At 34.5% G+C, this 24,289-nt stretch overlaps 1 protein-coding gene and 1 non-coding gene across 6 annotated transcripts in view; one reads left to right on the top strand and one right to left on the bottom strand.

Annotated features, from left to right (window-relative positions):
• The window catches only part of MON2 (MON2 homolog, regulator of endosome-to-Golgi trafficking), a 135,823-nt gene that overhangs the window by 48,595 nt on the left and 62,939 nt on the right, over positions 1-24,289 (bottom strand). For 3 of the 5 annotated variants that reach the window (XM_025402513.1, XM_025402515.1, XM_025402512.1), the window contains exons 9-22: positions 22,508-22,632; positions 21,927-22,063; positions 21,044-21,197; positions 14,841-15,073; positions 12,584-12,665; positions 11,801-11,985; positions 10,243-10,355; positions 9,796-9,900; positions 9,329-9,409; positions 9,180-9,253; positions 9,000-9,090; positions 4,291-4,392; positions 2,492-2,602; positions 108-283 (exon numbers count right to left, since the gene is read on the bottom strand). In XM_025402513.1, coding sequence (XP_025258298.1) covers positions 108-283; positions 2,492-2,602; positions 4,291-4,392; positions 9,000-9,090; positions 9,180-9,253; positions 9,329-9,409; positions 9,796-9,900; positions 10,243-10,355; positions 11,801-11,985; positions 12,584-12,665; positions 14,841-15,073; positions 21,044-21,197; positions 21,927-22,063; positions 22,508-22,632 — 1,769 coding nt within the window. Of the gene's footprint in view, positions 1-107; positions 284-2,491; positions 2,603-2,738; positions 2,742-4,290; positions 4,393-8,999; positions 9,091-9,179; positions 9,254-9,328; positions 9,410-9,795; positions 9,901-10,242; positions 10,356-11,800; positions 11,986-12,583; positions 12,666-14,840; positions 15,074-21,043; positions 21,198-21,926; positions 22,064-22,507; positions 22,633-24,289 lie in introns of all 5 variants that reach the window. The other 2 variants (XM_025402510.1, XM_025402514.1) reach the window with 2 other exon arrangements.
• LOC112635624 lies at positions 1,809-1,912 on the top strand. Its single transcript, XR_003121969.1, has one exon. It is a non-coding gene; the product is annotated as a U6 spliceosomal RNA (small nuclear RNA).

Genomic DNA, 24,289 nt, shown 5'->3' with positions numbered 1-24,289 from the left:
TTAGGATGGAGTCCTTTTCCACCTCTATCACTTTTTGATGTTAATTTTATTTTATATATATTTTATTTTTCATACATATTTTTTCTTAAATAATTTTAAATACTTACCCTTGATCATTTCTGATTGCTCCCATGACTCCAAGCACTAATGGCCATCCAGGCCCAAGACTGTCTCCCTGACTCTGCAGAATCTGCAACACACATTCTAACTGCTTGAGTCGAATATCTGGATGATTAATATTGGACATCTCCTTTAACGGGTTCAATAAAAGCAACTGCAGCCTCTGAAAAGGGGGCAAGAAACTAATTAGGAAGAGAAGTCCAAAAAGACAAGAAGGCTTTGCTGTTGCTTTTTAAGTTTAAATTCATCTCCATTCAGACTACTATGGGAAATAGAAATTTTTATGTTGTATTCATTTTTTTTTTGAAATGGAGTCTCGTTCTGTCACCCAGGAGGCTGGAGCGCAGTGGCGCAATCTTGGCTCACTGCAACTTCAGCCTCCTTGGTTCAAGTGATCCTCCTGCGTCAGCCTCTAGAGTAGCTGGGATTACAGGCACGCACCACCATGCCCAGCTAATTTTTGTATTTTTAGTAGAGACAGGGTTTCACCATGTTGGCCAGCCTGGTCTTGAACTCCTGACCTCAGGTGATCTACACACCTTGGCCTCCCAAGGTGCTGGGATTAACAGGTGTGAGCCACCATGCCCGTTTGGAATTTTTCTACTAAAATAAACATCAAATATCATTTATCTAACAGTAATTATTAAAGGCAAATCTATATTTTCAAATAAGAGAAAAAAATCAACTTTCAAGAAGTTAGATTTTAGGTAAATGGGAAGTTGTCTTACTTTAAAAGATACTCATTATAGACCCCATAAATAATAGAAATAAATGTCACTAAAGGAAATATATCTCCACCTATATTTGGAGAGAGGGAATCAATTCCCAATTTCTAAAATGACCTTTCATTTACTTTATTAATGTATATCATATGTATTTAAATGTAAAATTCTCAAGTGTGATGTAGTAATAGAAGCTATAATACTTATAAAAAATGAATAAATATAGCAGGAATTAACAAAGATGACATAAAACCACGAAATTTGTTAGAGAGTTAAAAAAAGCCCTCTGTCTATCCCTTTCAGCATCTGAAAACCCTTCATTCTTAACTTTCTTCTCTCTAGGGGATTCTTTTATTTGGTTCATTCACTGAATAAACATTTCTAATCTTTCACTATGTACTAGGTATTAAGCTGGACGTTGAGGATATCAAAATAAATGGAAAAGGGTGTTATTTTTTCAAAAGAAATTCAAATTGTTGCAGAAGAACATATGAAATAATATCTTTTCTTGGCCGGGCGCGGTGGCTCAAGCCTGTAATCCCAGCACTTTGGGAGGCCGAGATGGGCGGATCACGAGGTCAGGAGATCGAGACCATCCTGGCGAACACAGTGAAACCCCGTCTCTACTAAGAAATACAAAAAACTAGCCGGGCGAGGTGGCGGCGCCTGTGGTCCCAGCTACTCGGGAGGCTGAGGCAGGAGAATGGCATGAACCCGGGAGGCGGAGCTTGCAGTGAGCTGAGATCCGGCCACCGCACTCCAGCCTGGGCTACAGAGCGAGACTCCGTCTCAAAAAAAAAAAAAAAAAAAAAAAAAAAAAAAAAAAAAAATATCTTTTCTGTCTTGTTCATCATCTTATTCCAGGAGATATATTCAATAATTATGTGTTAGCTCAATTTCTGGAATACAATTACAATACAATAAGATGATGCGGGCAATTGGAATGGTTATTAAATGCCTCATTCTGTGCTTGCTTCGGTAGTACATATACTAAAATTGAAATGATACAGAGATTAGCACAGATCCCGTGCAAGGATGACATGCAAATTCATGATGTACTCTATATTTTTATTTAAAAAGTTAAAAAATAAATAAATACCTCATTCCTACTCAGTCCTGAAACAATAAAACTTGGGTAGACTTTTATAAAAGTGGGTACAAATAATAAAGAGAGTCAGGACAAAGAATTCATGATAAAAGTAAACTGTGGAAGTAAAAAATAATTTAAAATTATTTTAAAATAAAAATCTATTTCATTGTGCTTGTTTCCTCTGCCACTTATTTTCTCTCCATGTAAGGGTAGGGAGAAGAAAAAAAAATCCAGAGACAGGTAAAGACCAAAGCAAAAGAGGCTCCAAAACAACACTTTAGCACTGCATGAAGAGGAAAACTTATGACTGTGAGACCAATTCCAGGTAATTTAATTCAGTTTAGTGTCATTCACAAGATGTTTAAAATTTTTTATGAAAACAGCCCTAAAAATCTCTTATCTTTTGTAAAAGGTTCAGGGTCCACAAATAAAATAGAATATTAAGTTAAAAACCCTACTCTTAGAATATGATCTACTTGATAAATTAAGAAAAAAATCACATGTGGAGGAGGATAATTTTATATTGAGTATTCTTTTTAAAAAGTAAGGTTTTTATTACCTGGTTTTGTGAGAGTGGAGGATCATGGTTAAATGTTAATCCTGCTTTAATAAGGGAAGTTAAAGCTTCTGCTCCCCATTCTCTCATTCGAGAGTTTGGATGCTGGCAGACCTGAAGGTATATAAAATTAAGTTTAATTTGTATACTTAAGCTACGAATCACACATCAATTTTACATTTTAAAAGTTATATCAAATGTTCAATAAGGGTTGGAAGAAAAATTACACCCAAAATGTAAGTTAGCTTACCTTCTGAATAAGGGCAAGAGCAAGCAATAGAGAGACAGAAGAAAAAAGATGAAACTAAAACAATTCACAGAAAAGAAAGGATTTCATAGCAGTAAATTATATATCAGGGTAAACAAAAGAAGCAAGCTAATACCAAGGTTCTTAATTAAGTTTACCCTCATTAATCAAATAATATGTCACAGAGTTGCCCTTTGATGAGACCATCCATTAAAGAAGTCATCTGCATATAGCCTTTAATCATTCATAAAAGTAATTCCAATAAAATGGGGGGAAAGCTCATGTACATCTGTTTTTCTTATTTATTATTATTATTTTTGAGACACGGTCTCTCACTTTGTTACCCAGCCTAGAACGCAGTGGCGCAATCACAGCTCACTGCGGCATCAACTTTCTGGGTTCAAGGAATTCTCTCCATTCAGCCTCCCAAGTAGTTAGAACCATAAGCATATACCACCAAGCCTGGATAAGTTTTTAAATTTTTGTAGAAATGGTGTCTCCCTGTATTGCCCAGGCCGGTCTTGAACTCCTGGGCTTAAGCAATCCTCCCACCTCAGCCTCCCAAAGTGCTGGGATTATAGGTGTGAGCTACTGCAGCCAGCCTGTTTTTCTTACTAAGAATAATATCTTTCCTAGGTTTCGAAATAACACAAAAGAACTATGGTAACCTAAACCTAAACTGTACGTAAACACATGTACTGGCAGAAGTAGCTTGTTTTTAAGCAGGAACTATTTATTAAGAATTACCTCAGTCTGAATGTAAGACAATGTAAATCCAGGTAAAATTCTCCAGGACTATCTATAGTTAGTGTTAACAAACAGGTTTTTCCCTTCGCAGAAAGCTCTCTCATAATCAAGGCTAGGCGCATTGGCTCATGCCTGTAATCCACGCACTTTGGGAGACCAAGGCGGGTGGATCACCTGAGGTCAGGAGTTCCAAGACCAGCCTGGCTAATATGGTAAAATCCTGTCTCTACCGAAAATACAAAAATAAGCCAGGTGTGGTGGTGCGTGCCTGTAATCCCAGCTACTCGGGAGGCTGAGGCAGGAGAATTGCTTGAACCTGGGAGGCAGAGGTTGCAGTGAGATCTCACCACTGCACTCCAGCCTGGGTGATGGAGTTAGACTCCATCCCAAAAAGGAAAAAAAAAAAAAAAAAAAAGCTATCTCATGATGATAGCAAAGGCTATAAATGAGTGCTGTTTACTATTAACTGTATGCCTCAACTGCCTTGAAGTTTCAGAACTACCTGAAACTGAGGTGGATCAAGAGACTGTATAATAAAAGAAAGGGGTCTCAAGCTAACAGCTGATTTCACAGATATTTCTCACTTTAAAATGTCACCATTTTCAGCCAATAAAAGCAACCAATTCCTTCATCAAATAAATTACAAAACAACTTTAGTCCTTGATAAAACATACAAACATAAGTATGTACACGGTCAGGAAACGGGGAAAAAAGTTAATGCTGATTTTTCAAATGGCTATCTAGAATCATTAGTTCAGTGTGCAAATGTTTATTAAAAAATTAAATGTACTTAAGAAAGAGAATTTACCTCAAGTAGGTGGCCAGTCAGAGGTCTCCACAGAATTTCTATTCGGTGCATATTAACTAAACCAGTTTCCAACAATTTGGCAACAGCAAAAAGAGATGGTTCCTAAGGAGAAAATACATTGTATTTTGATAGTATAAAGAGAATTCTGAGCAATTAGACTATGAATAAAACTAAGAATACTCTGAAAAGCATGATTGAAATTAAAATGAGTGGTTAGTATAAAGTTAACAATAAATACAACAAAACCTCAGTTATCAAAGACAAGCCTTCCTTCCAACCTTAAGTATCCAAAATAGCTCCTAATTAGAAAATTTGGTTAGGAAAAAAATGCTTTAATAGGGAAGGGATGAAAATCCAAAAATTATACTAGATTACATAGAATGGCTAGTCTTCCGACCAGAAGGAAAGAAGGATTCTTATCAGCAGTCTTAAAATGACCAGGTTTTATGTGCGAATGTCAAGAAGTAGGGAAAAAGAGACAACAGAGATAAAAGAAAAGGAAAATGAAATCAAGAGTATAGCAGAGATCAGGGCTGTCAGTCCAGAACAGGAGAGGACACGAAGACAAAACAGTTTTCTATAGTCCCTGACATATCAATAATCAGAAAGGGAACCAGGGTACATTATACATGGCTAAATTAGAGCACTTGGTCCATGTGTCACAAGAATGGTTTCAGAAAAGATCAAAGGGCAGTTATCTCTAATCCAATATTAATGAAGGTGATAAACATGTTTAAATGCAAATTCAGCTGATGAAAGCCATGAGTATTTTTGGGTGGATGGCTGTGGTATTTCAAACAGAGACATTGTATTAGAAAAAAGACAAGACAACTGAATAAAAAAGCCAATTAGGAGAATAATTTTTAAAGAAAAAGATTTTTTATGAATCTATATTCTTAACATTTTTACAGTGCTGATAAAAATCTAACAGGGAAATCTGTGATGATATCTTCCTTTCTAGCAGAAGCCAGTGAACCAAGTGTACTGGGGTTTTAAGAAAATATGGTCAGGTTGACCCTTCCTGCAAGTGGTAGTGTGGCAGGCACCCTAAAAATTTTGGTAGTAGAAAAAATCATGATTCTAGGGAGAGTATGGTATAGTAGTTAAGATGATGTCTATGAGGTTTTAACTGGGATCTCATCTCAACTCTACTACTTAATAGCTACATAACCGTGGGTAACCTATGTACCTCTTCTGAATGTTTTTATTTTTTAAACCTAAAAAATGAAGATGATAATAATATAGAAAACTATCTAATATTAGAAAGTGCCTGGCATATAAGTTGCCCCACAATGTTGCCTAATATTACTTCTTTATTCCTCTTTTTCCTCTTACTTATTTTAATTAGGACATACTCAGGAATCATGTAAAAGAGTATGTATAGGTGTCCAAAGCTCACACCTGAAGATTCTTATTCAAAAACCTAGAATGTGGTCCTTGCATTTGCATTTTTTAAAAAACTACATAACTGTTTCTGATGCACACCAAAATTCAGCAAAGTATTTAAGAACAGAGCTTTGGAATGAGACATACGTGGGTTCAAATCCAAGCTCTTCCAATAAGTACGTACGTACATCAGGCAAGTCACTTAAGCTATTTTTCATATTTTCATCTGTAAAAAGGGTGTATTACCACTAAATCTCACAGAGTTGCTTTAAATGATAAAATAAGTTAGTGCTTGGCATATAGTAAACAGTGAACAACAGCTGCTTTAATATTTTTGTTGTTGTTATACTGTGCTTGCCAATGTAACTATGAAAGTATAATCTTCTTCTAAGAAAGAATTTGCAAGTTTCATTTTTTTATTATTTTATTTTATTTTTTTGAGACAGAGTTTCACTCTGTTGCCCAGGCTGGAGTGCAATGGCACAATCTTGGCTCACAGCAACCTCCACCTCCCGGGTTCAAGTGATTCTTGTGTCTCAGCCATGAGAACAGCTGGGATTATAGGTGTGCACCACCATGCCAAGCTAATTTTTGTACTTTTAGTAGAGAAGGGGTTCCCCATGTTGGCCAGGCTGGTCACAAATTCCTGGCCTCAAGTGATGCACCCACCTCAGCCTCTCAAAGTGCTGGGATTAAAGGCGTGAGCCACCACGCCTGGCCTCCAGGCTTTATCTTAAGTTACTTCCTCAACACATTGGCACAAATTCCTGAAATGAGGATCAAAAACGAGATGCTAACCACTTTAAAGCCACACCTAAAGAACACTGATATATACATGTTTAATCCCTAGAATATTTAACTCACTCAGAACAGCCGATTTAGATGATTTAGTATTTTTTCAATACTATAGAAATTTTCCCACTAATTTTAATATCTGTACATTTATGATAATTTTTGTAGATGGCACAACTGAATAAACTTCGTACAGCCTCCATCTAAAAATATAAGGCTTATGTTGAATACTTTTCTAAAATTTATACTTGAATATTTTTATAAAGTTTTCATTTCTGTTCCATATTTACTTCACTTTACAAAATTAAATCCTAAAATGGAGACATGTAAATCCATTTTCAAAGAAATTATCTCCATTCTACTCAGTGTATCCATTTTTTCAACAATCGTTCTTTCCAAGCCTTCCTTAAAAATCATATCTGTTCCTACCACTCTCTGAAATTGCACTATTCAAGGTTAAAAATAAACGATCAATCATCCTATCTCCTATTTTTTTCTTATAGGTAATGATTTCTTACAATATTTTTCTTTTGATTTACATTAAACTGCCCTTTCCTACCTAAATCCTACCAATCTTTCAATATACATCTCCAATCACACTAGTTCATCTTGATTAATCTTAGTTCATCTTAATAAAAATATATACCAATAACATCTTATGTAACAAGAAACTAAAAATTAAGAGAATAAGTCTCATGTCATTTAATATCTATATTATTTATTGAGACTCTCATACCATTGTAACTGTCACTTAACTATGAACCAAGTAGTTTATATGCTCTTTGAAAGTAGAAACCTCATATTTCTTAATATCTCTGAGCAGAGTGCCATGTACACAGTAAGCCTACTGTGCTTGTTGAATAGATACATAAATTCTGAAAACATTACCATATAAGCTTGCTTCGATTTCATAAAGATACTTTATTAAAAATACTATAGTTTCGTGTTAAGAATTAATCTCAAATATGTAAAATTATTAAAGGTATTAAGAAATTAATTACTTCATTATATATTATTCTTGCCTTGATTTAGAGCAAACTATAATACATATTTTCTTTTCTTCTTTTTTTTTTTTTTTTGAGACAGAGTCTTGCTCCATCACCAGGCTGGAGTGCAGTGGCACGATCTCGTCTCACAGCAACCTCCGTCTCCCGGGTTCAACTGAGCATGTCCAGCTAGTTTTTGTATTTTTAGTAGAGACGGGGTTTCACCATGTTGGCCAGACTGGTCTCGAACTCCTGACCTCAAGTGATCCGCCCACCTCAGCCTCCTGCAGTGCTGGGATTACAGGCGTGAGCCACCACGCCCAGCCATAATACATATTTTCAAACACCCGCATGTTTATATAATTATCTAGCTATGTACTATAATATATGAAACTATGCTCTAATGAGACTTTCTTTACCAATCTTTAAATGAGTCACAAAAGTCAAGATGACAAGCCACAGTACACAGAATTACACTAAAGGACTAGGTGGATGGCTGGGCGTGGTGGCTCACGCCTCTAATCCCAGCACTTTGGGAGGCCGAGGCGGGCGGATCACGAGGTCAGGAGATCGAGACCATCCTGGCTAACATGGTGAAACCCCATCTCTACTGAAAATACAATAAGAAAATGAGCTGGGTGTGGTGGCGGGTGCCTGTAGTCCCAGCTACTTGGGAGGCTGAGGCAGGAGAATGGCGTGAACCCGGGAGGCGGAGCTTGCAGTGAGCCGAGTTGGCACCACTGAGCTCCAGCCTAGGCAACAGAGGAAGACTCCCTCTCCAAAAAAAGAGGACTAGGTAGACAACACAATTTTGAATGCTACAGTTAGATGTTAAACAAATTACAGCTTTTTAATCATATTTTGGGCTATTTCCACTGGTTTGTAAATAGTCAAACTATATTGATTTTAAAATGTGGAAAGCATTTTGTTTTAAATAATTATTTCTAAGATATAAATAAACCCAACTGTTCCTGTGCTTTCCAAGTATAACATAAAGTGATATTTTTAGTAGTACAGAAAGAAATGTTCTTGAATGTTAATATTCAAAAGTTCTGTTTTATTCATTTAATCAATGAACAAATAAAAATTTAAATTTTCAAGATAAGGAGAATCATTGCCTTTAGAAAGAAATGATTAGCTCCTTACTTTCCATCCCAATGAAGGCAAGGGAAACTGAGACAAACATCCTTTAATTTAAATCTTATATTACCCCAATCATAAATTGTAATTACAAGTATTATCACATTTTATATAAATTATAAAACTATTACATTATTTTATAAAAATATTTTTTAGATGTTCAATATATAAGAGAAATGAACACAACCTAAAATCATATGACATATTTAGACATCCCACAAGCCAAATCATGTCCTTTTTACTCCTCCTTCAACAAATAAAACCGTAAGTGGTAAAAACCCAACAGAGTATGGTTAGCATACAAGCTGAGTGTTAGTCCTACTAGTGAAACACTAAGATCAAAATGGATGCACATCTTATATAACTAATGTATCATATTTAAAACAGAAAGATAGAATATCACACCTTATTATTTCCATAGGCCATATCCATTGCTTCTAGAGACAAGGAGCAAAGCGCATTTATTAAATGATGCAGTGATACGTCATCAAGATACCTTAAAAGGAAATGAAGAAATAAGACATCTTGATCTAAAATATATAACTAATAACAATGTTTTTATCAATTAAAAAAACTGACTCTTACTGTGAGCTTTCAAACAATCTTGAAAGTATATTGGAAATCACTGGTAAATCTGTCATCACTGCTGTTGTTAGAACCTGAGAAGAATAAAATTAAATGTAATATATGACACTTTGGGATGCACTAATTGGGTAAGAAAGACTAGAGCTTACTGTACTGGGTCCTTCTACAGCTCTCCCAGGTTTCAAGGCACCGCCACTACTAGGCTTTAATCCCAGAATCCATACAAGATGCTGTAAAATTTAAAAAAAATCAAAACAAAGAAGTTTACAAAAGTATAAAAATTCTAATAACTAAAATTAAAATCAGTAGTAACTTCTAGTAACCAAAACTAAAATCTGTTGTAGGTTTTTAAAACCTAAAACTAAAATAACTAATTAACATTCGCATAAAATAATTAATTATATCATAGGCGGCAGAGCTTAGGCCATTATGAGAAGCATTCCACCACTTCCTACAATATGAGTCACATCTTTTTCCCTTTCTAATTTCACTTTTTTCATACTTACTATCTATTTCTAGGCCTGTCCAAAACATCAAGAGGCGTTGCTTAGTCTAACTGTTAGCAATTACATATAAAAACAACACTAATCTCTGACCCAGACACTATATAACATACCTGAAGAGTTGCCAAGACAAGTTGCCATGATGTTCCAAGAACAGCCCCATGGCAATGCGCCAAGTTAAGTAAAGTCCTCATACACTGGATATTTTTGGAAGTCAGCTATATTTTAAAAAGGATACATTTTCAAGAATTGTTATATATTCTTAAAAATTAAAAGCTTGTAAAGTAGCATTAATGTATTAAAAGATTTTTTTAAAGAAAAAATTAAGAAGAAGATTTGGAAGGTTTTATAAGGAACAATTCATTTGATTAAAAGTTGTATTATCATATTGGTTACAATAATGTCAATTGCATAAACTAGTTTCTTCTACTTTAAGAAAGAAGTTCTAGTAAAAGAAAGTAAATAAATGTGATGATACATTTTGGCAAACACAAAGACAGGTACAACAGATTTCCTTGTTAATAGCTAATTGATAACCAAGAAAAAAACAAGTACATTACCATTACTGTCCCTTGAGGCTGGACTGCTAAAGGCTGACCCACTGCCACAACTTGTTGGTGAGATTCACTTGATGGACTTATCATCATAACACTTTGGCCCTGAACAGAATATGCTAGAACACAAAGGAAAGCCTAAATAATTAAAATATATTTTTATATTGCATTTAAAATAATGTTATATTTAAAGTTTCATTAAACAAAGTTTAGCCATACACTTATTTAAATATCAGTAATACTTAATGTCTATATGCAAACATTTAAAAAACTCATGAGGGGCTGGGCACAGTGCCTCACACCTGTAATCCCAGTCATTTTGGGAGGCTGAGGCAGATAGATCACTTGAGGTCAGGAGTTCAAGACCAGCCTGGCCAATATAGTGAAGCCCTGACTCTTCTAAAAATACAAAAATTAGCCAGGTATGTTGATGCACTTCTGTAGTCTCAGCTACTCAGGAGGCTGAGGCAGGAGAATTGCTTGAATTCATGAGGCGATGGTTACAGTGAGCCAAGATCTGGGTCACTGCATTCCAGGGTGGGTGACAGAGCAAGACTCTGTCTCAAAAAAAACACGCACACACAGAAAAACTTCATGAGGTACAAAAACCAAGACAAGTTAAGCAAATATTAAGTAACTTTCTATATAACATAAAATTATATAACTTTGGTAGATTTCTTCATAAGCAATACAAAAGTAGAACACATTAAGTATTTTAAATATGTATCCCTGGTATGCTTTTTAAGTTAGAGACAATACATTTTCAGTTTGAAAACTGAATATTAGCCTGTAATACCAACTACTTGGGAGGCTGAGGCAAGACTGCTTTAGCCCAGTTCCAGATCAGCCTGGGCAATATAGTGAGACCCTGTCTCATTAAAAAACGTATAAACAAAAAACCCTAAATACTACACTGAAATTTATATTACATATAACAAACAAGTATTTTCAAAGAATTCAACAAGAAAATAAGTTTTCGAATGTGAGTTTAACCTAAGTGGTTGCAAACATTACTGTTCCACTAGTTCCATTAAAAAAAAAAATAACAATCACCATTTCAACGGTATCTCATACTTTACAAAGGACTTCCAGATTTATCTTATTTTACTCTCACAATTATTGTTTAAAATCAGTATTACAAGTTGAGTATCCCTTATCCAAAATGCTTAGGATCACAACTGTTTCAGATTTCAGATTTCTTCAGATTTTTGAATATTTATATTATATATACTGATGCATTTATTTGCATAATATATTTGTAAATACTTACATTTGCATTATATACCTATTCACATTATATATTTATTCAATGAGCATTTCCTTTGTCATGTTAGTGCTCAATAAGTTTTAGATTTTGGAGCATTTTAGATTCTAGATTTTTGGATATCCCAACCCCACCCTCCACCCCCAACCCATATTTTTAAAGAGCTCTCAGGGACATTAATTTCCCCAAGGTCACAGAGTCAGTATGTGAAAAAGCAGAGACTTAAACTCAGATGTCTATAATCTGTCTATACCATATCATCCCACTACATAGAGATAATTTTGAGTAAGCCTGTCTTACATTTGTTGGAAAGTGTAGCTGCAGTGGTGGTATTCAATACAGTAAGAGCATAATGGGGAGGCAGGGAACCTTTGCATATTGCAGTTATAAAGGCATCTCTTGAAGTTACAAGGCCCAGTCTTCCACAAAGAGCAGCCATAGTCAGTTCAGCTTTTAAAATATTCTCAGTGGCAGCTTCATCTGTGCTGAAAAGAAAGTATTTTATTTAATCTGATTAATTTATTTTTAATTACATTGTAAAGCATGATGTGGAATTAAGTATTCAGTGAAGTTTTAAGAAAATCTATACAAAAATGTTGTCAAAATAATACCAATATACTTAAGAAGGAATTTTAATCTATTAACATAACCTGAAAAATTTGAACTAGGTAAAAGCAATGAATAATAATACACGTATTTATTACTGAAGAAAATGACCAAGAACATAAAGATTTAGCTTAAAATATCAAGCATTTTGAAATCAGTAAATTTTTAAATCCTAAAGAAAAACAACAAAGAAATTAAACATAATCATAATTGCAAAAGTAGTTGTAAGTCTTGAAATGAAAAAGGCATTCTGTAATTCTAAGACTGTATTTTCCATTAAAACATCACGACAATTCTGGTGGCTTGGGGCAGGGCAAGGACAGAATGAGGAAGGGGGATGAGAGAAAAAGAATAATGTTTCACAGATTTAAAAAAACTAATATTAGAAAATAATTCTAGGGACAAATGTAAGTAAACCATTTTAACGTGTTTTTCTGACTGACACAATTCAATATAAAACTTACAAAGACTTAATACCTGGCATCAAGAAGGAGTGAAAGTGCAGCAAGAAGACCACACCAACAGGCATTCACCATTTCTTCCCAAACAGCCCTACTAACTTAAAGGAAAAAAACATACAATATTTAATTTTAATTATAGATAGCACAATAGTTATTCATATGTCAAATTCTAAAATTTTCCTGGACAATATGTCAAACATTCCATTAACAACTTAATTATTAAGTACTAATATTCAGTATTTAAAAATCTACAAGAATGAAAACTCAGAAGCCATACTATAGTTTCAGACTTGAAGAACTCTTAAAAATAAATTGTTTTAAAATATCTGTCGTCAGATCTTTCTGTACACAAGTTAAATTTTATATATATATATATACACATATATATATATATATATATATTTTTTTTTTTTTTTCTTTTTTCTTTTTTTTTTTTTTTTGAGTTGGAGTCTTGTTCTGTTGCCCAGGCTAGAGTGCAGTGGCATGATCTCGGATCACTGCAACCTTCACCTCCTGGGTTCAAGAGATTTTGCTGCCTTAGCCTCCTGAGTAGCTGGGATTACAGGCACGTGCCACCACACCCGGCTAATTTTTGTATGTTTAGTAGAGACGGGGTTTCACCATGTTGGTCAGGCTGGTCTTGAACTTCTGACCTCGTGATCTGCCCCCTTGGCCTCCCAAAGTGCTGGGATTATAGGCGTGAACCACCACGCCCAGCCCTATTTTTTTTTTTTTTTTTTAAGAGACAGGGGCTTGTTATGTTACTCAGACTGGACTCAAACTCCTGGGTTCAAGCAATCCTCCTGGGATTATAGGCACATGCCACTATGCCCAGCTGATATCCTTTCCTTTCCCTTCCCCTTCATCAACCCAAACTTTCTCGGCCTGTGTGACCAGTTGGAGTGAGGGCAGGGTGCAGTGTAACAAACTGGCTCAGCCAGAAGACTGATTATATACACCGAGAATCAAGCAAATAAGTAAATATACTGAGCAAAATGTGAGCAGGTTCCACACTGTTGGAGAAGGGAATTACAAATACGGAAAGTTAAAAATAAACCTTGTGGTATTGAACTGGAACTGAAGAAACTAGTGTGATGTCATGGTAATTCAATATAGAGAAATAGACATTTTAGAAATGTAAAGAGATGTATGCTTGTGTGTGTATGTGGGTATGTATTTCCTATCCAAGTGGTGAAAAGCATACCTAGTATCCCTGTGTTCATTTCAATACTATTCTCCACTAAAAGGAACTAGGGCTTCCTGGAGAAATGACTGACACCTGGGTTAGACGAGAATCATCCGAGATCGGCCTGGAACATCTTGTTCTATCAAATAGTAAGGAAGTGCTCAGAGAATGTCAAAAGGGCATGGGACATGTCCAAAGGACACAGGGGCCATCTTGAAAGAGGTCCCATTGGCCATGTTGGGAACAACCTAAGCATCAAACCAAATAATAATAGTCAAAGACTGTAATCTGCTGAATAAAATAGGAATCCATGAATCTATACTAATATAAGTGAATAAATTTTCAAAAATAAAAAAATGCAGAAGGGAAAGCACTCTTTTGTAGTAGCAATCTGAAAGTATTTTTCCACAAAAAGTTATTAACTGTACACTGAAGAAACCAGACTGACATTGTATTAACCAACTGACAGAAGTGAGCATCTCCAATAATGACACAAATTGATACTGTAGTATGCTTCCTAATGTAGTGACACAGTAACTACAGCACAGCAACATTTCTGTGCCAGTCTTGTCAAAAATGAATAAACTGAATTTAATTATGAAGGAACATAACACAAATTCAAACTGACTGACTTGTACTCAAAAAAGTAAGGTCATATAAAACAAGGAAAACTAAGAAGCTGTTCCAAATTGAGTCATGGCAACTAAACGCAACACATAAAAGGACATCACTAGGGCAACTGGCAAAATTTGAATGAGATGTGGAGTTAGATGGTAATATTGGATTGATGTTAAATTTCTGATGGTGATTATACTATGATACACAGGAGACTAACCTTATTTTGAAAAAATACACACTGATGCATTAAAGTGTAGTAACATGGCTTCATGTCTGCAACTTATTCTATAAATAGGTCAGAAAAAAGTATAGTCACATGTATATAATTCAAGAAAATGGTAAGGTAAATGTGGGAAAGTGGTTAACACTTGAGAAATCAGGGTGAAAGACTTATAGAAACTACAATTTTTGCAAATTCTCGGTAAATTGCAAATTTTTTCCAATAAAAATTAAAAATACAGACTCATACCAATTTCCTTATCCATTTGGTCTGATGTTGACTGTAAATCCTGCTGTTCTGATGACTGTGTTGGTGAAGAAGCTTCTTCGGTGGTGGTTTGACATTCTGTTTCAACCTCTCCTAACTCTCCTTCAATCATACTTGTGATTCCACGAACAAGGTCTAGCAAACAATGGAATGCCACAGACATGGCGTAACCTTCAGGTATAGTTGGAGGCTCAACTTTGTCCAACATTTCTAAGCTGAAATTATGAAAAATATAGAATACTAATGAGAAGCCACAACAAAAAAATACATAAAACTATTTTCTATAATTTATAGACTATAGAAATTAAGATTAACAGAATAGCAAAAAATAAAGCGACATTACCAAATTTATTTCATTTAGGGAAGGGATCTCTTCATGGTATTCTAAAAACCTGATTTGAAAAATTAAGGCCTGACCACTGGCATAACTAATTATTTTAATAATTTACTTCTCGTTCTCCCGAGTTGTGCCAACGTTTTCATTAAATATTAGATATTAGAAAAATTAAGACTGATATGCAAAATATGAGATACGATTATAAAACTTCTCAAACTCTGATTTGTGCTTTAAAAATAAGATGTCACCAAATCAAATCACTCCTATAAAGAGGAAGATGCTTTTCACACTGTGAGATACCCAGTTCACCTATCATTTCAAATACAAATCTGCCAACAAGGTGAGAATAAGAGCATCAGTGTGTCAAGTTCAAACTGCAGAGCAATTTTTTACCCCATAGGAGAAAGTTTTCAGAAGGAAGGACAATACATCTGTTTTAAATCATGGCAGATAGTGAACTATGGTTCTAAACCTCTTAAAATTGATATCTGGCAAAATAATCCCCAGAAGAGAGAGTAATTCAATTGATAAAGAACTAATGATTCTGGAACAATGGATATTCACATGCAGAAGAGTGATGTTGGACCCCTATCTCACACCATATACAAAATTAACTCCAAAATGAATCAATGATCTAAATGTAAGAGCTAAAACTATAAAACTCTTAGAAGAAAACATGGGTAAAAATCCTCATGACCTCAGATTAGGCAAAGGTTTGTTAGATATAACACCAAAACCACAAGCAACAAAGGAAAAAATTGATAAATTAGATTCGTCAAAGTTAAAAACAATTGTACTTCAAAAAGCAGCAATCAAGAAAATGAAAAGACCCACAGAATAAAAGAAAACTTTTGCAAATCACATATCTGATAAGAGGCAGGCATCCAGAATATATAACTCCTAAAATTAAATAAGAAAAAGACAATCCAATTACAAAGGAGCAACGAATCTGAACAGACATTTTGCCCAACATGATATATAAATGGCCAAGAGGCACACAAACAGTCGCCAGTCATTAGGGAATACAAATCAAAGCATGGTAAGATATCATTTCATACTCACTGGGATGACTATGATAAAAAAGATTAACCAGTATTGCTGAGGATGTGGAGATATCTAAACTCTCACACACTGTTGGTAGGAATGTAAAACGGTATAGTTGCTTGGGAAAAGAACTTGGTACTTCCTCAAAAATTTAAACATAGAGTGACCATATTACCCAGCAATTCCACTACTAGTTGTATACCCAACAGAAATGAAAACACATGTCTATGCAAAACCTTGTAGACAAAAGGTCATAGCAGTATTATTCATAATAAACAAAAGTGAAAATAACCCAATATGCATCAATTGATTTAAAAAAGCAATTCTATATATTGGAATATTATTCAGACATATAAAGGAACAAAGTAAGAACACATTCTCAACACAGATGAAACTTCAAAACATTATGCTGGGCTGGGCGTGGTGGCTCATGCCTGTAATCCCAGCACTTTGGGAGGCCAAGGTAGGCAGATCACGAGGTCAGGAGATCGAGACCATCATGGCCAACACGGTGAAACCCATCTCTACCAAAAAATACAAAAAATTAGTCAGGCATGGTGGCGGGCGCCTGTAGTCCCAGCTACTCGGGAGGCTGAGGCAGGAGAATGGTGTGAACCTGGGAGGCAGAGCTTGCAGTGAGCCAAGATCATGCCACTGCACTCCAGCATGGGCGACAGGGCAAGACTCCATCTCAAAAAAAAACAAAACAGAAACAAAACAAAACAAAGAAACATTATGCTGATATGGGAGCTAAAAAAGTGGATCTCATTAAAGGAGAAAGCAGATTGGTGGTTTCCAGGGGCCAGGAAGGGTGGAGGTTTGGGGGTAAAGAGAGGTTAATAGGTACAAAAATATAGTTATACAGACAGGAATAAAATTTAGCATTTAACAGTTCAGTAGGGTAACTATAGTTAACAATAATCTATTGCATATTTTAAAATAGCTGGAACACAAGAATTCAAATGTTCCCACCATAAAGAAAAGATAAATGTTTGAGGTGATAACAAAATTACCCTGATTTGATCACTACACATTATATAAATGTATCAAAATATCACATTTACCCCGAAAATATGTACATTTATTACGTATCTATTGAAAAAAAAAACAAAAGAACATTTGTGTGATTCCATTTATATGAAATATCCAGAACTGGCAAATCAATAGATGCAGAAAGCAGATTAGTGGTTGCTAAGGGGCTAGAAGAAGGGGGATTGGGAAATGACTGCTAATGGGTATGAGGTTTCTTTTAGGGGTGATGAAAACTTTCTGGAATTAGGTAGTGGTAACGGTTGTACAACTTTGTAACATAATGAAACATGAATTGTACACTGTAAAAGGGTGAATTTCATGGCATATGAATTATCTCAAAAGTAAAATTGAAATTACTAAAGATTACAATAAAAAAGCTAAGAAAATGTCCTACCTCAATATCTTAAAGTTTCTGAATCATCAAGGTAGGTAATTAATAAAGAAATGCTAAATTAAAAAAAACATAATAAGAACATCTATATACAGTGATCATTCATTGAGCAAACACTCTTAGCCCGGGACTCTACTTTTTAAATATGTACTATCTCATTTAACTCCTCACAAAAACCCTAAGAGACACAGATAATAAAACTGAGGACTAATATGACAGTTATTAATCAGAAGTTTTTAAACTCGTCTGATTGACACTAAAGCCTACCATTAAGGCATCAACTCTTGAGCTTTTAAAAATTTATGTAATCATTAGAAATATATTTACATTATTGATCACGAAATTTAAGCTCTAGAGTTGGAGGCTATTAGCAAACTAATGCAGGAACAGAAAACCAAATACTGCACATTCACACTTACAAATGGAGCTAAATGATAAGAAGTTATGAACACAAAGAAGGAAATACCAGACACTGAGGTCTACTTGAGGGGGGCGGGTGGGAAGAGAAAGAGCAAAAAAGGTAACTGTTGGGTACTGGGGTTAACATCTGGGTGATGAAACAATACATACAACAAATCCCCATGACACGTTTACCTATTTAACAAACCTTCACATGGACCCCCAAACGTAAAAGGAAAGTTAAAAAAAAAAAAAAAAGAAACTTAAGCTCAAATGGGGAGATAGAGTTTACGGCTTTAATCTTTCCCAGACCAATTAGTCTTTGAGAGCCACATCCTAAATAAATCAGTGTTAAGCATCTCGTTAGACAAATTCCTATCCTCAAAGAATATGTGATCTATTGGGAAAATGTATCTAAAACACAAAATAATCCAAAACATCGGAAACTCCAATTCTCCAATTCTATGGCACAGACTTTAAGCACTAGAACAGTTAAGAGAAAAGGTAATTTATACTTTTTATTTATACCATAAACCTAAAAGAAGACACGTACTTTCTTACCTCACTTTTTCAGTGCTACTTTATTAGAATTACTGCATAAATTCCATTTTGAGATAAAATGTAATTTATCTGTTTAAACATTTTAAACTTAAGCTCAAATTGCAAAAACTGTCACAAGTCCAACTTTGAAGGGATCTGTAGTGTAATACATATAAAAGAATATGCCACGAATACTTATGTCAAAACTACTTCTATCTATATATCACTTAAGTTTTCAAATTATACTCAAGCAGTCAATAAAAGAACAGAATGCACAATCAAGATTTATACATATGCCTTCAAAGAAAATAGTGAAATCATTTTATATTGAACCTCACAATGAATGAATAAAAGATGCCAATTCAACGGTTAAGCTCCAATGTGAACACACTAACCCATGTACAAAAGAACACCCAATATTTTCTGGCCATTTATTATTTCAGAATTAAGCAATTTCAGTATGTACAGTACTAAAAAAATATATACACATATGTTCCTTTAGAGATTCAGTCCTAATCTTGTCTTAAAGATGAGAAAATTAATGTCAAGTGAAATCAGGTGCTATACTCAAAATCACAGTATTTAGTAGCAGAATTAAAATCCAGTATTAATAAACAATTTGTTTGTAGGCTTTTACTAATAAATTTTCAAAAGAAGTTCTACAACCCAGACAAGTATTTATTATTTTGTGGCTTGTTGCTATTGTTTTTCTTCCTCAAGCACACATTTTCACTCCCTCCCTTTCTGTGTCTGCTCAGTATTATCTCCTCAGGGAGACCCTTTCTGTCCCCATCTTCTCCTTGGTCATTCTCTATCCTCTTAACTTGCTTTATCTTCAAGTTAACCACTACCCCAAGGTTATATTATATATTTACTCGTGTATTTATTTATTTACCGTCTCACTCACTGAAGTGTAAGCTCTATGAAGCAAAAATTTTCTTCTGTGTTGGTTTTTGTTCAGATTATAAAATGAGGTGAGATGGTGAACTAGATAATTAATGTCTCCTTTAGCGCTAGATATCTGATTCTATTACAACTTGAGTCATTACCTTTTGTACAAGGCAAAGCCTATAAAATACTAAGTAGTTTTAATATAAATAACCAAAAATAACAATGAATTTTAATTAAAATATTTCAGTCTTCTATGACTCTATACTTTTATAATTTTAGGCAAAATAAAGCTGCAAGGTAAAATATACCTAGGATGATACAATGCAGACTGACATACCAGAGAAAGTGATGATTTTAACTAGTCAAAGATTCTGTTTCATTTCTATTTTTTTTAAGAGATGGGGTTTTGCGGTTACCCAGGCTATACTCCAACTCCTGAACTAAAGTGATTCTCCTGCCTCAGCCTCCTGAGTCTGTATCACATTAAGTCTTGATTTATGTCATAAGGATAGTTTTATTTTATTTTTAGACATAGTCTCGCTCTGTCACCCAGGCTGGAGTGCAGTGGCATGATCTCGGCTCACTGCAACCTCTGCCTCCTAGGTTCGAGCGATTCTGGTGTCTCAGCTTCCCAAGTAGTTGGGATTACAGGCGCACACCATCAACCAGCTCATTTTTGTATTGTATTTTTAGTAGAGGTGGGGTTTCACCACGTTGGCCAGGCTGGTCTCGAACTCCTGACCTCAATGTTCTGCCCACGTCGGCCTCCCAAAGTGCTGGGATTACAGGCTTGAGTCACCGTACCCAGCCAAGGATAGTTTTAATTATACATACCAATTACTAAAATACATCTATAACTGCCTCATAGTAACTGTAGCAATGTTAAATCCATGTAGTATTGATTGCCTTATTTCTGTATTTTATTAAGACTTAAGAAAAAATCAGTAATACATTATTGAGTATGCATTTGTTAAATTGAAATGGCTAATGACAAACAATTTAAAAATAACAGATATGGAATCCATTAAACACTTTTAATTAATTAAAAACTAAAATTTCCATGTGTTAAACCCTAAGAATATGATTAGATAAGCACTTAAAATAACTTTTCTTACATATAGAATTCTGAAAATTAGATATATCACTACTTCCATTGTATAGATGAGAGAAATGAGGTAAAAAAAGAAAAGAAAAGAAAAAAAAGATTAATTTGCTGAAAGTAACTCAGCTAATACTAGACGACCTAAGCCCAAGTGGTCTGAAACTAATTAATATACTTAAACCAAAAAGCTGTATAGGAAAGCTAATAGGTCCATATGTAAAGAAATCATATTTTATTTTGTAATGCTGTTAGTCTACAAACTAATAAAGAAAACAGATAAAATCCAGTCCTAGATACAATTTTCATACTATGACAAAAGAAAATGAGCTCTAAAATACATTAGAAATACTGGATCTAAAATTTAAAATATAATACAGAGAGAAGCATTTTAGGTTAAATATCACTCCCAACAATATAATTCTTTATAAAATAATGCTACTACTACTTACTAGGTGGCTTTAGCACTGCCTTGAACTGTGATTGTCAGAATAGGTATCCAGGTTCCCCTATATTCAAATGCTGGCAGCAAAGTAACACCTCCACCAATCCCCACCATTCCTGAGTTAGCTGGTGCTGAGACTGAGCCACCTAAATTATTGTTTCCTGTTAGAGAAGAAGGGAAAAAAACGAAAGATATTAATTTACTACTTGACTACAAATCAGTAATATTCAAACACCTGGCCAATCTTTAAAAAAATTTTCTGTACTATCAGAATGGGTACTGCAGAAATAAATGAAATTTATCAGTGCTATTTTGTCTATCAGAGAGTCTTCCTATTTCCCTAAAATACCATTTCCCTTTTTAAAATAAAAGCTACTATTGGAAGTAAAAATACTGATAAATGTTTAGCATATCTTTAATTAAACCACTTTTTATCAGAAGTGGCAATAAAGTATACAAAACCATCACTCAGTACAAAGTGGAAGAGAAGGAAGGTAAAGGGAAACAATAAACCATATAGATTCCCAAACAAACTCCAACCATGTTAACTCCTTTAAGAGAAGAACTAAGTCTTCCTGAGGCGGTAACCATCTAGACTCTTCAAAGGGAGTCATCAAATAGATTCTTTTAAAATGAAGATTAGCATCTAAACTTTTGTTCTTATGTGATCAGAGAAACTGAAAGTATGTCAGAGAAGAAAATCTATTTTGGAAAAAAAACACAACTGCTTCAGTGAGATCAGATTATTCTTTAGGTGCAATTCTTTACTACCAACATATTTAGGTAACCCAAATTTCTCTAGTCACAGAATTTCATAATATCCTCTCAGAATGGTCAATACTGTAACTTATGGCAGAATATAAGAAAGAAAATTATGAATATGTTTTTACCAGCTTGGTTGCTTGTAGCAGGATTTCCAGTAGGGGGGACAAGAAACAAGGACTGTATAAAAGATCCCAGTGCATTTACAATATCACGAAAAACCTTGGTAGAATGCTGTTTCATATCATAGGACTGACAAAATGACCTGTAAAATAATTTAAAATGTTTTTGGGAAAAACATTTGAATCTATTAAAAATTTTAAACCTTTTTATAGCAAGTGATATTACTGGAAGAGTTACCAAGCTATACTCAAAAATTCTTCATTACACCTGAATGATTTTACTAATTTAGGACAAAGGTTCAGAAAGAAGTCACAGTTCTAAAAAAAAATTATTTTGGCTATATTAAATCAGTAAATTCAGACTGATGTCTATCACTCACCATGTGTTTACCTCACAGCTCTTTTCCACATCTACACACCCTATCCCTCCTTATAGAAACAATATCCTATTTTCTTTGTTTAGAAATCACTAATATTGGGAATAAATACCAAAAGTCTTCTGACTAGTTTATTAACCTATTATAGGTTACTTTACAGGTTAATAAACATTAACCTATCTATTTAACAAACTATTGCTAAGGTTTTACCTTAATAGTTGAGGTTGCACACAGAATCTGTGTATTGATTCCACTGCAACAGCTCGTAGCCACTGTGGTTTATCTGCATCCAGAAATTTCACCAGAAGTGACAGAAATATCTCACATTCAGTTACCTAAAAATATATGATTTTTAATACTATTTATTTGAATCAAAGAGAAGAATTATAGACTGTGCTCTTATTCTTAACTTAGTGCTATGGACAAACCAATAAAATCTTTTAGATTAGAAATCAAACTCTTAATGGGGAATGGAGAAGCAGAGAAAGGAAATGTAGTTATACACGGAAAGGTTAACGGTAAAAATAATCACAGTGTTTCTCTAAATATATCCCTGAAAACATCAGTAATCTGCTAATACGGTTAATCCTTTGTCCTTGCTCTTTAGAAAGCAGAGAATACCATCATGCCATCTCCATTTCTAAAAACTGCCAGATAGCATGTACCACACAAACTGCTGACAGGATGCATGTTCTACTCTTCAAAGCAGTTTTTCCATACTTTCTTTTGCTACTAAAGAAACAACGAGGCAAGCCGAAGGGTGCTTAGTATAAATTTTGTAGTAGAAAAATAAGGAGGAACCTATAGCAGTTGTTGACAGATGTAAAGTATATAACTCTTAGAACAGGGCCTGTACTGCTAATTAAGTATTAATTATCATTACTGTTGTTGCTAATATAGACCATTTCTCAGCAAGCTCGTTATAAATAAATAATGTTTGAGGCACACCCAAGGCATTATTCATTACATGTCTGATAACTGAATGAATGAACAAACAAAAGCTAACCAGTTTACTCAAAGGTAAATGGATTGTTTTTGTTACTTATTAACTGACAACACAGCAGGACCTCTCGAGGTAAAAATTAAGCTGACGTGGTGATTATTAGGCCAAATTGATTCTTGCTAGTAGGTGCAGCAAGTTATTGGATGTTTTAGCTGGGGTATCTCAAAATGAGTGACACAACAAATTTGGAGAAATACAGTAGCCTTCAGCCTTTCAGTGCAAAGTCTTAGCTGCTAGTATTTTCTAATGCCTTTCAGTATCTTTAACTGGATGCTTAAAATAAGGACATAATCATAATCATAATGACACAGTAGAAGGAATAACTAAAAACATTATCACTTAGACTGCTAATGACTGGGGAAGTGTATGCAGAGGCTTGGCATTGTCCTAAACATGATAAAGCTTAGTTTAAAAGAACTAGATCAGGAGTCAGGTGGCTCAACTTCTTTATCCAGCAACCTTGTGCATGAAGACAAGCATGGTTGCCTTTCTTATAAATAAAGGATGAAAATATCTACATCTTTCTGGGAAATCAAATGAGAAAAATGTAAGAAGAAAAACATTCCCTAAACATGATAAAGTGCCATGCAAATGAAGAGGGCATTATTTTTTCTAAACAAAATGACACCTCTTTAGAGAAAGAACTGAAAAAGAAAGACCCATGTTAGTGACTCGGTGGACAACAGCTCTATCTACTGGAGGGTTTAAATACTAATAAGTCCTTCAACAAGTGCGATATCAGCTTTACAAGTGGCATAAGTGGCATAAGTGTGTGTGAACGAATTTAAGGTTCATCAGCTAAGCTCTGAGGCAAGAATACAAAGGATCTCATAAACATCAAGTACATTACAGTCAAAGGAATAACATTATAAAACTTGCCTTGAAAAGTATATCATTTTTTCTCTACGACACAACGACTATAACACAAACCAATCATTTATCAGTTTATACTGGAACCACTACAATCTTGTGATTTCGGTAAAAAAGAC

The sequence above is a fragment of the Theropithecus gelada genome, chromosome 11, assembly GCF_003255815.1.
Source record: "Theropithecus gelada isolate Dixy chromosome 11, Tgel_1.0, whole genome shotgun sequence".
NCBI lineage: Eukaryota > Metazoa > Chordata > Mammalia > Primates > Cercopithecidae > Theropithecus > Theropithecus gelada.
Note: the sequence above shows the minus strand (reverse complement) of the source record. Positions and strands in the feature narration are given on the sequence as shown.